Source organism: Puma concolor, chromosome E3 (assembly GCF_028749965.1).
Source record: "Puma concolor isolate L17-30 chromosome E3, mPumCon1.1.hap2, whole genome shotgun sequence".
Taxonomy (NCBI): Eukaryota; Metazoa; Chordata; class Mammalia; order Carnivora; family Felidae; genus Puma; species Puma concolor.
The window spans coordinates 24,033,578-24,053,757 of record NC_141682.1 but is presented as its reverse complement, the minus strand read 5'-3'; the positions used below and the strand labels follow the sequence as shown (position 1 = coordinate 24,053,757).

At 48.3% G+C, this 20,180-nt stretch overlaps 2 protein-coding genes across 8 annotated transcripts in view; one reads left to right on the top strand and one right to left on the bottom strand.

Moving 5' to 3' along the window:
• EARS2 (glutamyl-tRNA synthetase 2, mitochondrial) overlaps nucleotides 1-5,115 on the bottom strand; it is a 22,342-nt gene extending 17,227 nt beyond the window's left edge. Inside the window, exons 1-2 of the mRNA XM_025916878.2 lie at nucleotides 4,773-5,115; nucleotides 2,336-2,491 (exon numbers count right to left, since the gene is read on the bottom strand). Coding sequence (XP_025772663.1) covers nucleotides 2,336-2,491; nucleotides 4,773-4,911 — 295 coding nt within the window. The 5' untranslated portion in view covers nucleotides 4,912-5,115. The remainder of the gene's footprint in view (nucleotides 1-2,335; nucleotides 2,492-4,772) is intronic.
• UBFD1 (ubiquitin family domain containing 1) lies at nucleotides 5,109-20,180 on the top strand. 7 transcript variants are annotated; one of them, XM_086692711.1, is made up of 8 exons: nucleotides 5,109-5,337; nucleotides 5,520-5,852; nucleotides 6,764-6,972; nucleotides 9,753-9,818; nucleotides 9,977-10,082; nucleotides 11,364-11,434; nucleotides 13,981-14,063; nucleotides 18,737-20,180. In XM_086692711.1, the coding sequence occupies exons 1-7, from the start codon at nucleotides 5,313-5,315 to the stop codon at nucleotides 14,059-14,061; spliced, it is 891 nt and encodes a 296-aa protein (XP_086548837.1). In that variant the 5' UTR covers nucleotides 5,109-5,312; the 3' UTR covers nucleotides 14,062-14,063; nucleotides 18,737-20,180. The 7 variants fall into 7 exon arrangements, with proteins under 7 accessions (XP_086548837.1, XP_086548839.1, XP_086548836.1 ...); XM_086692713.1 differs by lacking the exon at nucleotides 18,737-20,180 and adding an exon at nucleotides 15,798-15,818; XM_086692710.1 differs by lacking the exon at nucleotides 18,737-20,180 and adding an exon at nucleotides 16,448-16,586 and having other exon boundaries at nucleotides 5,111-5,337.

The window sequence follows — 20,180 nt, the reverse complement described above, 5'->3', positions numbered from 1 at the left end:
CGGTACAGATGTGTTCGAAGCCAGGCCAGGGGGCCACAGAATCCACGCTTTTCACCCTGATTGTACTGCCTCAGCCTCCTTCCCCGCAAAGCGGAGCTATGCTCTAGCATGCGGGGCGGTGGCAAGAACGAGACACACTGGTACTTTCAAAGCACTCAGCCCGGTGCACACACGCAGAACCACTGTGATGGGTGCCGTTATATGAAATGCGATCTGTTGTAAGCCACAGCTCCAGCCCAAGGTCCAGTTTCCTCCCGTCACAAAGGACAGATTTAACCAATATACACTTTCTGCAGAGACAAAGGGGACACAAAAGAGCCGGATGGTGGTGTTTCTACCCTAAACAGCTTTCAGTAAAAACCACTGATTTGTAGACTTTGAAATGGTGACTTTCGTGTCAGGTAAATTATATGTCAATTACACACAAAAAGGGTGACTCCTAAATTAAGAAGCCACAGAAGTCAGCTCTGCCTCTCCACCACACCGGAGAGGAAGCTGTGCTGAGGGGCTGCAGGCGTCATTTACACAATCGTGCTGCACCAGGGGCTCCAAGGGTAGGACTCTTTCACCCCTGGACCTCCTGTTCAGACAGTGGCTGACATATAGCAGACGCTCAGTGAAATCCAAGTTCTCATCCTGGCCTGCCTGGTACTGCAGGTTCAGTACCGGCCAACTTCTGTCCTCACATCTCCAGTTCCTCTGCTTGGTCACAGTCCTTGGGCCATGCTGGCCTCTTTGCTGCTCCTCTAATACGCCCTATGCTTTCCTTCATCAGGGTCTTCACATCTGCCATTCCCTCTGCTTTTTAAATTAAAAAAAAAAAAAAAAAATTTTTTTTAATCTTTATTTTTGAGAGAGAGAGACAGAGACAGAGAGACAGAGTGCAAGTGGGGAAGGAACAGAGAGAGAAGCAAACACAGAATCCGAAGGAAACACAGAATCTGTCAGCACAGAGCCCAACAAAGGGCTCATACTTAAGAACTGCAAAATCATGACCTGAGCCGAAGTCGGATGCTTAATCAACTGAGCCACCCAGACGCCCTGCTTTTAAATTTTAAGTTTATTTATTTATTTTGAGAAAGACAGACAGCATGAGTGGGGGAAGGGCAGAGAGAGAGAGGGAGAGAGAGAATCTCAAGCAGGCTGCCAGCGCAGAGCCTGATGTGGGGCTTGAACTCATGAAACCGTGAGATCATGACCTGCGCTAAAACCAAGAGTCGGGTGCTGAACCTACTGAGCCACCCAGGTGCCCTGCCTCTGCTTTGAACAGTCTTCGTGCAAGTAGCCACAGGGCTGGCCCCTCACTTTGTGTGATCTCTGCTTTAATGTCCCCTCCTCAGAGAAGACCACCCTGTCTAAAACAGCATCCCTCCCTGTCAGTTCTCTAACCTGTTAACCTTTTCTCCATAGCACACATTAACACTTAACATCATGGTGAAAATGAATTAATTTATCTGTCTTCCAATTACTGACAACAGAGTCTCTGTTCAATGCTGGAACACGACCTAAATTACAATAAGTGATCTCCTTGAATGAATTCCTTTACTCAACTAATCTCAACTAAGCATCTGCCATAATGTTCTACAATAGAAGATAAAAATGAAATCAGTTTCTGGGAACTGATTTGGGAACCCAAAGTCTAGTTAATAATTTACTGCAGATTAAAATACACATCTCATAAAAGTCTCAGTATTTTTGGTATTTTTCCTTGGAGAACTTAACTGGTTATACCTGTCTTGACAGGTAAGCAATTGTTGACCCAGGGAACACAAACACACTCCTCCTTGTCTTCCTGGGGTTTAGCAGTCCTTCAGATTAAACTTCCCATAAGAAGACTGACTTTAGAAGCTGTACGCATTTAGTTTGGCTCACACAGTGTGTTTAAAAAAAAAAAAAATCTGAGTTCAAGTTTAACAATGGCAAGTATTCATTTAAAAAAAAAAAAAAAAAAAACAGTAACAAAAACCTGGATTTCTGGCTCCTCTTGTGAGTCAGAAGGTTGGACAAGCTGGGCCAGCATTCCCACATGGGAACAAGGGGCTGGAGCCTTCTGCTCACCACACGCCTCGCCTCTCCAATTCCATCTTATGCTTGGCCTGTGTTTCCTGTCCGTTCCCAGTAGCACCTGACACTCTAAGAACAAGAACCTCAAAACAGCCTCAGAGCATTTCTTTAGCATCTTTTTTGGGGGGGCACGTGCCTCCTGAGGCAGCACAAATATACCCATCTCTCCAGGAACTCCTCATTGTCCAGCTTGGGCCCTGTGAGGCCTACTGGCTCCTTTCCCTGCTCCCACTTCCCCCTTGGAGAAGGGTTTTTTCCCTGACCGCCTCACCTGCCCACTCCAGCATGTCTTCAATATTCTCTGCTGCCCCAGGCACAAGGCGGGTCTGATCCGTGTCTTCCAGCCTGAGGATGAAGCTCCCCTGGTGCTTCTTGGCAAAGATATAGTTGTATAAAGCAGTGCGTAGGCCACCCAGGTGCAAGAAGCCTAGTATAAGAAGAGAACACTCAGTCAAGACAGGGAAGATGAACTGACACACCTCAGCCAGACGCAAGTAAGCCCTGCTTGTACCAGGACATCCCAGTGAATATCGAAGCTCAAGGAACAGCTACCCTGTCCCATCCTTCCAGTCAACACCAAGACAGACTGCCACAGGAGAGGACAGGGGTGGTCAACCTCTTTAGCCCCTCATCCTGGAAACAGAAGACCACACAAGTTTTAGAGCATGTATTTTTGTGGAAAAAAAAAAAAAAAAACTCCAACTCTTCCTAACTGCACCCACTGTTCTACTTAGATTTGCCTCGAGGCCAAGTTTTACCCAAATAAGGACAGAGGATTATCCACTGAAGCCATTACCACACATCCATTTAACATGTACAAATTCAATGATGTGCTTGGGTGAAAAAAAAAAAGCTAATATCTTATCTTCTTTGGTCCAGGCCATGGCTCTGACTCCATAACGAGACTCTCTGCATCTACAGGCTTAGGAGGCAGCATGGGACCCATAAGGCTCTTCTGGCATCAGGCAAACTTCTTCAACACGGATTATGTGTGACCTTCTGCTAGTTATTACAAGGCAACCACAAAACCAGAGGTCCCCAAGACAGAAGACAGGGGTTCAGTAATCTGGATTTAAATTCTCCATCCACCATTTACTAGTTGCTATCCCTTGGGTACTTTACTTCATGTGTATGAGCTTCAATCTCCTCATCTGCTAAGATTTAAAAAAAAGAAAAGAAAAAAGAAACTTTCCTTACAGGGCTGTTGTGACCTAAGCGCTGGTCAAAGTATACCCTTCAATTAATTTTAACTATTAATGACCTATGTTGTTTCATAAATCTGTCTGTAGTCAGTATATTTTATCTGTCTGTAGTCAGCAGCCTTTTCTGTATGGGCTTTTCCTGCAAATCAGAAAAAAAAGGAGAACTATAATCATAATAGAGAATATTGTTTATTAAGTGCTAAGTACCAGACCTTGCTAAGTGCCTCAGTTGCATTAGCTCAAACCCACAAGACAGGAACTATTACTAGCCCTGTTTGGCAGAAGGTAAAACTCAGAAGCTCAGGAAGGTTATACAATTTGCCCATGTCACACAGCTAACAAACGGCAAAGCTGGCAATGTGGACCCAGCCAACCTCAGACCTTGTGGCCCCCAACCACTACATGAGTGCTGTGCTAAGCCAAGTACAGACACTTGCTGGTCTAGAAACTGCTGCCAGTTCATAACCAAGTAAGTACAGAAATTGAGAAAAAATATTTAGAAACAGCAATTTGACAGAGTAATTTTATATTTGGTGAATTCAACAGAAATAGGCTCATATTTTGTATGCTTTCAATATTTGTCCTTTTTAGTAACTCATTTCTGTTGGTTATATAAAAATACTGATCCATAATCAATTAGAAATTAAAAACCAGTCCTGTCACCATGGTCTGAGAGGCCGGCTCTACACTCTGCTGCCTGCCAGGAAAGATCCTGTCACTCTGTGCAGGTGGGATCTTGACACAAAGACTTACATGTGGACCCACAGGTTCTGAATGAGAGGAATGCTCAGTGTGGAGAGGGCAGAAGGAAGCCTCCGTGAGAAAAACAAACCGGGGGGAAATGGTGGGGACACCCTGACAAGCTCTCCACTAGGGCATACAGTGAGCCTCTGCCTAATTCTTTTGGCTTGCTGAGTGCCAACATTAACCACAGGGCCTTTGTACCTGCAATTTCCTCTGCCTAAAGTCCTTCTTATGGACTTCATACAGACTTCACATACATAGACTTCTTGTCTTTTGGTTCTCAATTCAAACGCTACATCCTCAACACGCCCTTCTTGAGCTTCCTATCTAACCCCCAGGCCCCTACTCTGCTTCATTTCTCTTATGGCATCTGTAACGAAAACTACAGTTATTTTTACACGTATTTGTCGCGGCTATAATGTATACTATAGGATAGGCTTCTTGAGAACAAGAGCCAAAAACGTTCCTGGAAACCACGGCATCCCAACGCCTAAAACAATACCTGGCGCACTGTTGGTCCTCAATAAACATTTATTGAATACATGAAAAAGGGACCGAAAGAAATGGTACAGTTCGATAAACACAAAGAACTTCCTGGCAATGTGAATAAATTACGCTTGTGGGCCTACTTCTACGCCTGCAAAATAGGGTCGCGCTGCCCGCCCAGTCTGACTCGACCGGAAGGGATTCGTTCGGGAATATTCGGGGGGCGGACACGGTACGACGGACTTCGACCTACAGCGTCACGTCCGCCCAGGTTACCTGTGGGGCTGGGGGCGAACCGCACCCGCACTGCAGCCCCGGGATCAGTGCCCACGCTGGCCTCGCGCCGTCCTACGGGGCGGCCCAAAGCCGCGGGGGCCCTCGCCGACTGCAGCAGCCTCTTCAGAAGCACCGCCATGTGGGATGGAACCGCACACGTGGGCTTCTCGGTGCATCACTTCCGAGGACCCCTTCCAGCCAATCCGCGTCTGCCACAGAGGGCGCAGCCCCGCCCCTTAAAGGCGCAGGCCTCCTAGCCTGCAAGCCCACGTTCCCCAACGCCGCTCCGGCCCCACTAGGCCTCTAGGGGGCAGAGCCCATCGAGCGAGCGATTTCCCGGACCCGCCCCCCTCGGGTCCTGAAAGCTAAAGCGTGGCAGGGGCCGGGCAGGGGAAGCGGAGGAGGCGGGTCTCCATAGAAACGTCCACCTGTTTCCGGCCAGGCTGTGCGAGATTAGGGGCTGCTGCGGGGGCCAATCTCAGCTAGCTCGTCTTTTCCCGGCGGCCTCTGCGGGAGTGGTGGGTGTTGTACACAATCATCATGGCGGCAGCCGGAGCCCCGGATGGTGAGTGTGGCGGTGGTGGCGGGCCCCCGGGTTGGGCCCAGGTGAAGCGGGCCTCCGGGAGGGATGCGGTCCGGTCCGCTGGGGAGTAGTCTGGCTCGGGAGCGGAGGTCCGGCAGCGCCCGAGGAGGGTTGGGTCCCAGGCCCAGCCTGCGGCGAGCGCCCACCCCCTAACCCCCTTGCAGGCATGGAGGAACCTGGCATGGACACGGAGGCCGAGACGGTGGCGACCGAGACCCCCGCGCGGCCTCTAAACTGCGTGGAGGCCGAAGTCGCGGCGGGGGCGGCGGCGGCCGAGGACTCCTGCGCCGCGCGAGGCAGCTTGCAGCCGGCCCCGGCCCAGCCCCCTGGGGACCCTGCGGCCCAGGCCTCGGTCAGCAACGGCGAGGACGCTGGCGGCGGCGCGGGCCAGGAGCTGGTGGACCTGAAGATCATCTGGAACAAGACTAAGCACGACGTGAAGTTCCCCCTGGATAGCACAGGCTCTGAGCTAAAACAGAAGATTCACTCGATTACAGGTAATCGTCGTGGCACTGTCAGCGACAGCCAGCCTTCCTCACCGCGCCTGCTGATTCCTAGTGCTTGCACTGTGCTAAGCACAGGGCTGGCCACCCTCTTTGCATCTGCTCCGTCAATGCTTAGAATAGTTCTTCGGAGTAAGTACTAATATGCCCATCGTTCAGATGGGGAAAATGAGACCCAAAATCATAGAGCTAGAAAGTGGCTGAGCTGAGATTCAGGCCCAGGCCTGACCCTTAGGCCCCTGCTTCCAATCAGGGTTGCCAGAAACCTCTCTTATGAAAATCATCTGAGGTACATGTTAAATTTACAGCTCCTAGGCCCTTTCCCCTAGAGGGTTTGATTCAGTGTATCTGGAATGTGGCCAGAAATTTATTTTTAGCAAATATCTTGGGTAATTCTCATAAGGGAAATTTAGGAAACGTTGCTGGCCCCTTTGTAGATTCTTACACTATTTAGTTTTCAGTTTTGTCTTGTGTACAGCACCTTGTCAACTGAAATGATTTTTTTTTTTTTTAAGTTTTCTCCACGAAGCCTGTAAGTTCTCTAAAAACTTTATCCTTACTGATTTCTGTACCTTTGAGGCCTGTGGTCTTTCACTTAGTATTTGCGTGTTTAGAGGGTTGAGGAACAACTTGGAACGAATGATAGCTGAACTTAATTGAATAATTACTGAATACCGGGATACTGTATTAAATGTTCTGTTTCATGTCTAAATCCTTAAAACAAGTTTATGCAGAAGGAATTACTGCCATCACAATTATAGAATTTCGGAAACAGACTCAGGTTGTGAGTTGCCTGAGCACACAAGGTGGTGGAGGAGTATTCATTTCCAGGTCTGTTGCCACATGACTCTGGTCCAGGTGCATTTTTCATCCCTTCCTTTGACTTTCTCCTATCTTTTCCCAAGGTCTCCCTCCTGCCATGCAAAAAGTCATGTACAAGGGACTTGTCCCTGAGGATAAGACATTGAGAGAAATAAAAGTGACCAGCGGAGCCAAGATCATGGTGGTTGGCTCCACGATAAATGATGTTTTAGCCGTAAACACACCCAAAGATGCTGCCCAGCAGGACGCAAAGGCTGAAGAGAACAAGAAGGAACCGCTCTGCAGGCAGAAAGTGAGTCTGTCATGTGATTGCTAGTCCTGGGAAGTTTGAGGCTTTGTCCTCTGGAGCGTTGGCTGGTGATATTCTCCCTAGAATAAGCTCCTTTTTGGACAGGGCCCATGATGGAAATTTATGGCAGCAGTTGGGTGCGGCTGGCTGTTGAGTGGAGGTGACAACCACCTGAGATTTGCAACTTTGTCTCATCTGGCGGGTCAGTGTGTCTCAAGTCTACTTGCTTTAGGATAAGGCCTTTGGAAAGGCAGGCTCCAGGTATCGAAAGGAATCAGTTGTGGATTTCCCTTCTCTACTCAGTGCCAGAGAAAAATGCGACTGTTAGAATTAACCCCCCATTTTATACAAGTGCTTACGTTTGTTTTTTCGGTTTGTGGCTTCCCCCAAGTCAACAAGCCATTTCTGGATAGGCACAGACTCGGCAGAGAGAGGTTCCTCTAAAACTGACTTTTTCAGGAAGCCAAATGAAGCTGACTAGGAACATAACCACACCGGCATTGGGTTTTTTTCCCTCCTGGTCCGTGAAATGGGCGCCTGATTTTTTTTACCTTCTCTGTTGCTCGTGTTGGATAGGAGAGATCCAGCCTTGTCTTCTGCTCAGTGTAGCCATTAAAATTCTTTTCGTAATTAGGAAAAGTGAGAGTATTTCACCGTAGAGGGAGTTAGTTGAAAGAACCATCACTTGCAACCTTGCTACCCAGCAAACCCCAGTCGTTGTCCTGGAGCCTCTCAGGCACTCTTAGTAGTGTCCTAGCAAAACAAATAGTCTCAACTTAACCTGTGTTCTGAGTAGAGTAGACTAATCTGAACCAAGATCAGTTTTAGTAATCATATGCACCAAGGCATGTGGCTCATAGCGTGAGAAGATAGTTTTGTGTTACAGATCCCTATTTCTCTATATGTGCTTCCAAAATCTGACCAGGTATCAAAACGTAACCAGAATTACTGTGAATATTCATGTTTTGCTATAGAAATATTCATGTGTTCAGTGACAAGGTGCTGCCCCAGATTCTACAGAGGATAATGTGTAACATATTAAAAAAACTTTTTTTTAATGTTTATTTAATTTTGAGAGAGAGGGAGAGAGAGGGGCAGAGCATGTCTCTTGGGAGGGGCAGAGAGAGCGGGAAACACAGAATTTGAAGCAGGCTCCAGGCTCCAAGCTGTGAGCACAGAGCCCAGCAAACTCAACAAATTGTGAGATTATGACCTGAGCTGAAAGCAAGAGTCAGTCAGACACGTAACCGACTGAGCCACCTAGGTGCCCCATGTGTAACATTTTTAAACTATATTGCTTTTATAAAGTTTACTAGATTTTGGGGCTTCATAAAAATCTAAAACATCTGTCTGTGGAGTTTTAGCTAAGGAATCATAACTCTGTGTTAACACTTAAAAGGTGTTTGCTTGGACGTTTTCACCCCCAAATATGAGATCAAAATGTAACCAATTGAGTTCTTTTCCATTTACCTATCTTCCTCTGCCACATCTATGAAATTGTGAAATGTGAGCACGTCAGAAGTGAGTGTTCCCACTGGTCACACCCCTGGAGCATTACACGCTTCTTAAACATAGGTTTTGAGTTACTAATGGTAGCTTAACAGTCTTAAAACTGTTTTCCTCAATACAGGGAAAGGTTTTCCAAAAGGTGATTGTGAGGTATGAGTCGAATTAAGCTGTTAATCTCTGCTGCTTTGTTTCATTGATGCTAGTTATGAGGACTGACATGGCCTAATGAGAGGGACCCATTCTCCTGGCTCTTTATCAGCTTGTTGAGGAATCTGGGGCTAATACGTGTAGGGACCCTCTGCTAGCAGTCTGGCACTGTTGAATTTATCCCTGCCAGAGGGTTTCTGCCGTGCCAAGGAGGCTTTGAAGTGGCCACCTGGTGCTTCACTTTGGTGGAATTGTTTCCCTTCACCCACTGGCTGCTCGGCTGTTTTTCAGCTTTTCCAAATAGGGAGCAAATAATGACCTAGAAAGCCACAGGTGGAGAGGAAACAAGCTTGGGCATTTGGGCTGGTTAAGAGCTGTTTTAGGGAGCCATGAGCCTAATGAGAACCCTTAGCAAGCTGCCTCAAACCCCCTGGGGGGCAGGGTCAGAGGCTTCTTAATGTCATTCTAGAGAGCGATCAGCATTTCTCTTCGAAATGTGGCTCTCCAGGCTTTCTGTTTAGCTGGGGTTGAGGGTGGGGCAGTGGGGAAGACTTCTGCAGTAGGCTGAGTTTCCATTTGTTGGAGCAATGCCCCTTGTAGGCAGTTAGGCTGGTTACCAGCCTTGTGATCTGTTTCTTTGGGAGGTTAAGTTGACAGAAATGGCTGTCATTTTGTACCTAGCAGAAAACCACCCTTTGCGGTTCTCTTTAGCTTGATGTTTGTTCCTTTCAGTGGCAATTTTTTTGGTCAGAGGAGGGGAGTAGAGTTCATTTGAATTAGCAATCTGGAAACCCTCGTTGCTCCAGAACCCTGATGTGTAATACGGCAGCCGCATAAAATTGATTAAAATTGAGAATTCAGTTCTTTGGTTCTAGCCACATGTCAAGTACTTAATAGCCCCAAATGTCTTGTGGCTGCTGTTTCAGACACTATGGATATAGGAGATTTCTGTCAGTGACATTCTTGCCCCTGCTCTTTAATGTCAAAAGACCCATAACCTGTACATGTTAAAAGCTTTTGAGCCAAAACATCAAGGCTTTCTTTCTCTTTTTCAGAAAGGTAGTAAGTAATATGACTAAAATGGAGTCAGCCGTTTCATTTATTATTTCTTCTGACTTATGTTATAGCAACACAGGAAAGTGTTGGATAAAGGAAAACCTGAAGATGTGATGCCATCTGTTAAGGGTGCCCAGGTAAGCCAGACTCCTTTGTGAGCGTTCTGAAAACGAACCAGACCCGCCTTCTGACTTCCTGAGGTTCCTTTGATCACGTCCTCACATCCTGTCCCTTGTCCTTCTCTGTCATGCCATTTTTCTAGTCCCTATCTCTCACTGTGCTCCTGTGCCTCTAGGAGCGCCTGCCCACGGTACCTTTATCCGGCATGTACAATAAGTCCGGAGGCAAAGTGAGACTCACCTTCAAGCTAGAACAAGACCAGCTGTGGATTGGCACTAAAGGTAGGTTCCTGCTCTTGCCTTCTCCCGGCTCGCCGCTGCGGGCCCTCAGTGGCGCTCGGTCTTGGGTGCGACTGTGCTCCTCCTGAGATTTCTCTCTCTTCACTGTGCTTTGCGTGCCCCTGGCTTTTGTCTTTGCTTTTAGATGCTCACCTTCTGTTTGGACCTTTTTCCCTCATTCTTTTCAGTCTTCTGTCAGGGCCAGTCCTTCAACAGTGGCTCTTCACTTGTGCCCAAAACCAAAGGTCCCAAATGTGTGGCCTGAGGGCCAGGTCTGATCCACAGACCAGGGTTTTTTGGGTTTACACACTTTCTGTAAAAATCAAGAGATTTCACTTGATCTCGTGTGGGGGTTTTTGGGCTTCTCTTGAAAAAAATAAAAAAATTAAAAGATGTAGCTATTCTGGACCTGCATTCTCACATGGCAGCGATCGGCTGGAGCCCAGTGGTAGTTTCAGATGAGCCGCAGTCCTCACTGCCCTGTTTGCCTCCTGTGGAGCCAGCTTTGTTCATGTATGTCACCTGCCTGGCCCCCGGAGGTCAGCGTTTGTCCCCGTACCAGTTGCATTCCTAGTACTGTGGACCTGTCCCCATCCCCCTTACCTGTTTGTGCTCTGCCTGCCTCCACCTACCCCTGCCTGTGCCCGCTGGGGCAGGCTGCTGCTTGCTGTTGGCTGGGAATTGTCTCTGACTATCCTCACCTTGGGTTCCCCCAGATGGTTCAAAGTCGTGTCAGTTATGCTCCAGAATTCTCTGTTTCCCCCCACCCTTTTTTTTTTTTGCCACTCTATTGTGCCAGTTAAGACTCCTAGCATCTTTAAACTTGGTTTGTTAAAGCAAGTTAACCTATTTCCCTGCCCGGTCTGTGTTCTGTTCTGTCCCGCCCATCTCCCTCACTGGCGCTCAAAAACCTTTGGCTCTTTCGGGCCAAGTTCACATGCCTACACATAGTGTCCAGTATTGTCAAATTTTGGATCTAGGCTTCGGCCCTGCTTTCCCTGTTAATACGCTGTGGGTTTCATCTGCATCAGCCTGCACTTTCCACCACGCTCTGCACAGCCCTGCGTATTTGCTCCTGCTGGGCTCTTACCTGGAATGCTTACTTCCCATTCTTTGTTATTAATAACATCTTCTGAGGCCCTACTCAAATGTCCTCTCCTAATGAAGCCTTCCCCGGTGCCTCTCCCACCCTCCACATGAGTTGCTGCCGCTTCTGTTCATAGAGCACTCCGTTTACATCCCCAGAGCACTCATTACTCTCTGACTTGTCTGTCCCCCTGTTAGATTCCTGGAGGGAACCGAACATGCCTAATTCACCTGTTTGTGGCCAGCACTGTAGGTGTTCAGTGTTCGAGGTAAATGCTAAAGAGAAGTCTAGGGGGTTCCATCACGTGAGGTTACCTGGTTTCAGGGACAGGCCATTTAATGTGACTGCTTAACATGGGACCACAGTTTAATGGAAAATAATAATCAGAGGGGCAGTGGGGAGTGAGGTGTGTTCTCCTTCAGAATGTCAAAACATGTTTTCTTGTTTGTAACTGTCTGGTTCTTAAGGCGAACAAAGACCAAAATGCCAAAAACGCTTGAGTTTTCTAACAGTTTTATGATAACTTGCTGTATATTCTTCGTTTCACATTCATCTCTAACTGCATGGTCAAAAGGCAGGTTTTGCAGAATACGTAAGGGCTTCCCTAGTTTTCCCAAGGGTCTCTGGACCCTCTTTAGTAGATCCTTCCCTTCCTGCAAAGCCTGTCACAGCATTGGTTTTCTTTCATTGTGAGCTTCCCTGCCTCTGTCAGATCCTTACTTGTTCACGACTTTGCAGTTGGTTTTGCTTAGTTCTCCACCATTGCGTTGACTTGCCCAAATCCTGCCTCTTCCTCAATTTTCACTTTCTCTTCCGGGCAGTCCGATTGAAGCAGTTGCTAAGTCTGATGCAAAAGGTCCCTGACGGCTAGGAGGACAGGTGCAGGCTGGGGAGGCTGGATGATGACTAAGTCTGCAGGTGCCCGTTGGTGCCTCGGGGAACATTTCCATGTGTGGTGGTTGTGTAGGAAGGCTGTTCTACCTGCGGCCCTAAGCAGAACCCCCTGTACCTGTGCTGGAGGTTTTATATCAGCTTGTAGGAGCAGCTGCTTTCCTGTTTTGGCATGAAGGCAGCACTCTAGAAGAATCTTGGTATGTGGGGGTTTCAGAGCTATCGGAAGCCTCCTTACTCACCAGCCTGATTAAAGGAGCATGGCCAAGACCTCTGTTTTCATGGTTGACCAAGACTGAGGTTTTCACTCTCACCCAGGCTACTGTATTGATATATGTTGGGCAGTGTCCTCACTTGCCCAGGAGTCTTGTCATCTGAGTGTCATAAGCAGCCTCCCAGCAGGACAGCTTGTTCTGGGAGTTGGCTACCAGCCACTGGTTTCATCTTTCCACTGGCGAGGAGCTGCTGTGGAATGACCATCCCGGCAGCTGGTTGGCCTCTTTGTCGATGGAGTTCGTTCCAGAGTGACGCTCAGGGGCTCCTACATGCAGCTTAAACTCTCTCTGGGGTAGCCCGTGTAGCAGGCAGTCCTCCCAGCCTCAGGCCCAGCTGTGGGAAGGACGAGCTTCGGGCAGGAGACGTGGGTGGTCGAAGCCGCCAGGGGGAGCCTGTGCCCTGGCCGTAGGGGGGTCCAGTGGGATCAAGCTCATTGCTGTCACTAGGAATGTGGGCCCAGGATCGACTTTTCAAGAGAAGCCAGAAATTTATCTTTTTGTGTGAAATCTCTGGACATTTCAAGGTGGCTGGCGTTTAAAAGTGTTTCAGTCTTGAAGACAGCTGCTGGTCCGGTCCTGCCCGTGGGTCACTCACTGTTTAGAGCCACTGAAAGTCAAAACCTGAATGGATGTCTTCACGTCCGTTCTCCCCACCCCCCCATTTTTCAGACCCCAAGGCCCACAGAATGGAAATAAAATGTGTCCAATCAACCAGCCAGATTAGAACCCAGGTCTCTAAATTCTAGATCTGTTTCATCAACTCATCTATTTTCAGATTCTGCCTTTTCCAGTTTTTTCTTTCTGCAAAGGCTGTAGTGAGTTTTTTCCAACTTGATTTAACTTTGCTGAGAACCTCCCTGTCCCCCGCTGTGTCTGCTGCTCCTAGGGGGTGGGTTCTTGTGCAGGAACTCCGCCCCTCCTGCCTCCATGCCCCACCCTGCGGCACTTGGCTCACTTCCTGCAGGCTCCTCTCACTCCTGGCATCTCTCACTGCCTCCTCTTTCTTACCTGCCACCCTTAAACTTGCTGCAAAATGTCTCCTGAGCCTCCTGGGATAAGTGATATCTCGAGGGTTAATCATAAGGTGTTGTAAATGTTTCAGGAGAACTTCTTCAGGTGTGTGTATATGGAGGGTTGGGGGGGCTGGGAGAGGGAATGGGGAAGTGGGGAGGGCAAGTGAGGAGGAGAATGGGACAGAAACTAGTGTGAAACCCCCAAGCACTCCTTATCTGTGTGAGCCACAGGGGCATGTTGTTGCCTCTGTTGTTGGTCCTCTTGACTGTCCCTCCCCCAGGTGCCAAAGACCTTAGCCATTGCTGGGCTCGGGCGAGAACATTGCAGTGGAAATCCTTGGGTGTTTATAAATTGCCAGACTTTAAAAATAACACCGGGAAAGCACTGTCTCTGCTCCCAGAGACCTTTAATATGTCATTGCCAGTCCTGTTCCCTGTTTGCTCCCGAGAAGTTTCCAACTGCCAAGCAAATCTCTGGGAGTGCTGGTCAGAAGACTCTGTCCCATCATCCCTAGAGCACATGGGAGACTTGAGATTCCAGTAGATCCCAAAGCCACCATCCTGATGAGGGACTGCTGAGTCACAGGAGTGGACAGGAGGGCCTTTGAGTAATCACTGTAATCCCTCTCAACTAGAGCGGACTGAGAAATTGCCCATGGGCTCCATTAAAAATGTGGTCAGTGAACCTATCGAAGGACACGAAGACTACCACATGATGGTAAGTAACCCGGCGTGGGTTAGCCTCTCACTGCACTTCTGCTCATCTAGCAGGGAATGGAGCTCTAACTGAGCTTTTTTAACTGAAGAATCAAACTCAGTGTTCAGAAGACGCGCAGTTTAAGACCCTCACGTTTTCTTGATCTACCTAGAACTTAATCTATGACCTATTCCTCAGTTTATTTTGCATCCTCTCCCCACCAGTTTAAAGGGGACATGTTCAATACCTTTATCTTCCTCTTGTTTGTAATATTTTGTCTTTAGACCAGGAAAATAAATACAGAGAGGAGGATTGGCTCGCGGGTTTTCATTTTAACTTTTGTCCTACGTATAAGACAAAATCTCCCACTAACGTGGGCGTTGGTGAAGACGCCGGGCAGTCCCCTTCTGTGATGGTGTTGCTCTTCTCAGGCGGCAGCCATCAGGTGGCTGAGGACTCTGTGGATAAGATGGGGTCTGTGGTCATCATTCTGCATGGAAGTTTCCTCTAAAGAGAGCAGGCTCTTCTTTCGCGGGATGACGTTTGGAGGCATTCCCCAAGTTTATGCAGAACAAAGCCAAGAATTCAGTGATACAGTGAACGGAGCAGCTCAGGCAAACCCCTGAATTCTCCCAGCACTGTTAAGAGGGGCCACTTTAGAAGTGAAGTTTGGTTACCAGAACTTTTAAGTTACTATGCCAGGGGCCTGACCTGAACCATTACTAGGTGACGCAGATGTTTTAGCTTTAGCCGACAGCACTGTAGCTGTGTCAGCCCTGTCACGGAGATGAGGAACGGCTGTGGCTTGACCTGCGCAATGGTGTTTACAGAAGTCCCCTGCAGAGGGAGGTGTTGGAAGATCCCAGGAAAAAGGGGTTCTGGTGTTAGAGAAGTTGTCTCTGGGCAGATGGCAAGTCTCCTGGCTCTGGGGGGATGTCAGCCCCGTCCCCTCTCTTGGCCTGTTGGGGTCTGTCCGCTCCGAGGCACTGAAGCCAGGCCATGGTTGGGGTTGCAGTCCCTGGGCCACAGGGATTCTGGGTGACCTGGGAGTGACACTGTCACTGTCAGGCCCTCCAGCCTTAAAGGATTGCAGACGTATTTGTTCTGCTCACTCAGCTGTTTTTTCCATTTACGAAGTCGGATTCTGGGTATTTTCAGCTGGGCCCCCATTTTGCCCGGTAGCATTTGCAGCCCCGGTTTTCAAGCAGCCTGGTGAGAGGGATTTCGGACAAGTCGAGCGGACCTTTCAGAAGTTGGTTTGGATGGTCAGTGCCTTCTTACTCGGTTTAAGTGCTTGTTTCTCTCTCAGGTCCTCTCCAGCAGAGAGTAGCGCTCCTAGCCCCTTCTTGTCACTAAACACCATTAAGTGGCATCCTTACCTGTAAGCGAAAGGACTTCCCTTGTTTGTTAGATGCCATATCAGTCACTAGATTAACAGTATCATAGCTCACATCAGAGAAGGATGGCTGTGCTTTTTGTTCTCAGAGAAATGTCTTAAAAGGCAGAAAAGAACAGAGTAACAAACCTGTATATCCGTCACAAAGAAATGATCATTGCAAATATTTTATGAATTGCTTTAAACCTTTTTTTTTTTTAAATAAAAGAAAACCTACCAACAGTGAACACGTCCCCAGTGTCTCCCCCTCCCCCATGACCATGAGCATGATTTATCATGGGGATCCTTCCCAGCTCTCTACACTTTTACGTTACTATAAATCCATGGACGAGATACAGTACTGTTTTGTGTTTTTTCAGTTTTCATAAACGGTCTCATGGTATGTATCGTTCTGCAGCTTGCTGTTTTTGGTTTGACATCGTGATCTGTCTGTATTAACTATAGATCCAGTTCGTACCTTTTGAAAAGTAATCCCGCGTTCATATGAGCAGGCCACCATGTCACTTTTAATTTTGCGTTCCCTTGCCGACGGACATGTAGGTTTTTCCCGGGTTGTCCCCAGTTCTGACAGCGCTGCTTTGAACGTTCAGACCTGTCTCCTTGTGCATGTGTGACAGTTTCTCTAGGGCAGTGGTTGTCAGACTGGTCTCTGGATCAGTAGTATGACATCACCTGGGAACTTGTTAGAAATGCAGATTCTCAGGCCCCAGACCTCCCTGAATCAGAAACTCGAGGGGGTGGAGCCCACCAGTCTGTTCTAACAAGCCTTCCAGATGGTTCTGATGCACACTCAAGTTTGGGAGCCACTGCTTTAGGATTGGCTATGCTTAACTTGCCCACCACCTTTTGGTTTTTTGTTTTGTTTTTGGACAGGAGAATGCTCCCCGTGTGCACAGTTTTCCCCTTCCTGTAAAGAATTCACTTCTCAGCCCTCCCCCGTGTGTGTCGTGCTGCCTGCTTAGTCTCCCGACCTCTGAAGTACCGCTTGGTTTTCCTTTTTCCCTTCCAGGCGTTTCAGTTGGGCCCCACGGAAGCCTCTTACTACTGGGTGTACTGGGTCCCAACTCAATATGTGGATGCAATCAAAGACACTGTGCTGGGGAAGTGGCAGTATTTTTGAAAGCACTTTCACCTCTGGCCCAGGAGACTGACCCAAAGTGAAGGACATTGCTGGGAGAGGCCTGCAGCATCCCTGGATTTCAGAGTTCTGGGACTTTGTTCAAAAACAAAAAGCTATATCCAATCTAAGGTGATGTGGTGACTGAAGCCAGAGGTGATGTACTTTCACCATTAGCTTAATTTTAACTTAAAATCACCAGTTCCCTTTTCTTGCAGTCAGCTTCATATCATTTTTAAAGTTGATACGGTGGAAATCAATAAATCTGAATTCCAAACATGTTGTGTGGAATACTCTTAAGTGCGTTTGAGAGTAGATCTACCAATTTTGTTTAGAAAAGAATGATCAAAAGCTTGCTGGTTTCCTTTTTTTTTTTTTTTAAGTGACTTCAACTGAAATATTTTCATAAATCTTTGGTTGCAAACATTTGGACTGCGTTGTGATGAGTTGGGTTTTTTCTTTTTCATATAAAATTGTATGCAAAACGAGGGGGGGGTTAGTAAGCCATATTTTTCTGTCTATCGATTCAGATTGAATTCTTTTCCCTTTTTTATGTTCTCACTTCTTAGATTTGAGTTTTTGTTTTAAAAACCCAAAGATGTCAGTTCCTGTTTTTGTACCTCATCAATGCTTCCTCTCCTGGCCTCCCTCCCACCGTGCTGCTGCTTGAGAATGTGCGGCGGGAGAGGAAGAGCTGTTTGGTCTAGGGAAGGGAGCTCTTGCACTGGGCCCTGATCTCTGGGGAGTTCCACTGCTGGTGCCATGGTTGTCTGGCGGCCTCACCAATTGGGCCTCAAGGCCCAGCCCGGCGTGAGTGCCCTGGGGATGCACTGCTCAAAAGCCACAGCTCCCAGGCCAACTAAGGCCTCTCTGAGGAGGAGCTGGGTGGGAGACAGTTTCTCCAGCCATACAGCCACAGGCCCAGATCCTTCTTTCTTTTGGAGTTCTGAGAAATTCTTAAGCAGTCCAACAATTATTTCAGTTATGCTTCTCCATTTGGTCCTTCTGCTCATGCGTTATGTTCAAGTGTCCTTCATCCCAGGTCCAGAGATGCTGCCTTTCTCAAAAGACTTGTTGACCTAGTGGGTTGGCCGATGTATTTAAACATCGAAAACGGGATAAGTTACTTTCATGAATTAGCTCACCTTCTTCTGGTTTTAGCCCTTATGTTCTTGGTACATGTGAGCTTCTGTTGTCTCCTTATGGCTTGATGGACTCTGACACGAGGGCGAGTCTCTTGGTGAATGATCCCCTCTGTGCTCTTTGCTGTTCCTCTGCTGGCTGTCTTTGCCACTCTCCTCTCCCTGGCTGCAGGCTCTCATAGTAAGGTTTGGCGAGAGATTTTCCAAACTTCACATTTTGGATTCTAGGCTGTTCCCCCTCATTCTGTGAAATGTAATTAGCATGTGTTCGCCTAAGATGACTATTCCTTGTGAGCCAGTTAATGATGATACTCTACGCCCTTCCCTTCCAAGCTGTAGTTCAGGCATCCAGCCCATGTAGACAGACTCGTGCTTCTCACGGTATAGCCTGTGCCCGGTTATGCATCCAAGCAGGGAAATCTACTCTTGCTTTTTTGGGGGGCATACGTACATTAAGTGAAGTGTCACATCCAAGAAACCACGTGTTTGTCATCTCTTGAAGAAGGAGCAGTCGCTGCAGTGTTTCTGTCCTTGTTGGCCTGCGGAGCCTGGAGAAAAGGGCTCCTTTGCTACTTGTCAGAGCCTCCCTCTGCGGTGGACGGGTCTGCAGAGGAAATGATCATGTAGCAAGTGGAAGGTCCTCTCGGTGTGAATACTGCCCTCTTCGTTGGCCAGCGTCCCTGTCCTGGAGACGTGTCCTGACGGGGCCACACGCCCACTTTTGTTCCCACAGAGCCGGTGTCTCCGTCCCCAGACTGGCCTCACAGTGCTGCTCTCCGAGGCCCTTCCCGCCAGGTCTCCCGTGTGCCCTGTTCAGTGGCTGCACATGCCGTCTGCCCTCCTTCCTTCCCAGTGAAAGCGTGTGTCGCTTTGTCTCCCTGCTCCCCAAGGGCCAAACCGCTTCTCACTCAGGCTGCTGTCATTTCTAGGCAGGACCAAAGCCTGCGTGAGCCTTTTTGTTTTAAGTAAAATGGTGCTTTTTTCCTTACTTCGAGATACTATATATAAATAATAATGTCAACGACATCTTTTCATACAGAGCCGTTGGAGTATTGCTTTATGGAGCTCAGTAAATTTGCTAGAATGATCTTGAGCTCTGGCTCCTGACCCTGTCTGCATGGAGACCTTGCTGGGAGCACTCGGGAGAGCAGAGGTGGACAGCTCCAGAAGCCGCTGGGAGAAGTATTTGATTTAGATCCGTGTCTGAGTCACAGCAGTATTCACGGGTTTGTCACTCAGTCCCGTGAGCGGTCTCTTCCTAACCTTGTTTACGGTCCAGAGTATACTGACTAAATCTGTGTTAGCAAAATGAAGTACTCGTCCCCCTAGGTGGCATCACAGTGTTAATTTTTCCTCAGGATTATTTCTGTGCAGCTGCTTCCCTGTTGGAGGGGAGCGGCTCCTTCCCTGGGGTCATGCCCTGCCTCCCTGTGGCAGAGGACTTGCAGGCGGGTGGCCTCAGGAGGACAGACGTCAGGCCTCTCTTCCCTCCCTGAGCCCACTTAGCCAAGTAGTGACAAGGTCACTCCTGCCAGGGCTCCGGCCCTCGCAGCTCTGCTTCTGTCAGTCTGGTCAGAGAACTTAGAAAAGCAGATTTGCGAGTTGCTGGAAGTCTCTGGTGTGAAGTATTTTAATTGAAGCTGGGCCTTTTGCAAGTGGCGTTAGCTCTTTGCAGATGGGATTGAACTAAGATGCCCTCGCGGACACGGTGGGGGCCACTGAGGCCTCAGTAGGTTCCTTAGCGGCTGCTCTACCTGACAAGGGCCAAAGAGACCAACTCTGCCACTTTGCCACATCTCAGAAAAGTTGCCATATTTCATCCGGAAGGGACTCGCTTTCCTCCTCTTCTTCCTTTAACCATGTGCCTGGAGGAGCCGTCCTGGGCTCTCGCACTTGGCCCACCCTTGCTTTGCTGGGGCTGAGAAGGGGAAGGGATGGACTCCACGTGCCAGGGCCGTGTGAGGGCAGGCCTGCTTTCCACCCCATCCTCTGAAGGAGACCTCTCTCTTGCTCCTTGCTGCTGTGTTCATGCCTGTTGTCTTGGAAAAAGGACGGTCCCTTTGTCTTAAGGCTCTGCGAGGAAGTCCTCTCCAGTTAGGAGAGGACCGTTTCCTTCCTAGTAGGGGCGGATGGCTTCTCTGAAGTTACAGGTGGTCGGGAGCCCTCCAGAGTGCAGAAATCTGGCACATCTCCCTGCCAGGCTGGGTGGTTCTACTGCTTTCTAAATTTCTAAAAACCTCTTTCCTTTTCTTTCTTAAAGAGTTCTGCAGAATTATTTGACAATATACGTAAGTACCATGTTTCCTTGTGGTGTGCGCTCTGTTCTGGTTTCTGTTTTTAAATCAAATGCCTGTTTGGGAGGAGATGAACGTATTTAGTCTATTAGATATGCGCTGCTGGATTTTTTTTAAAGTGTAACCTTGACTAGCTGTCTTATTGTTTATCCTGTAAGATTAGTCTATCAATTAAAGTTTGATAATTAA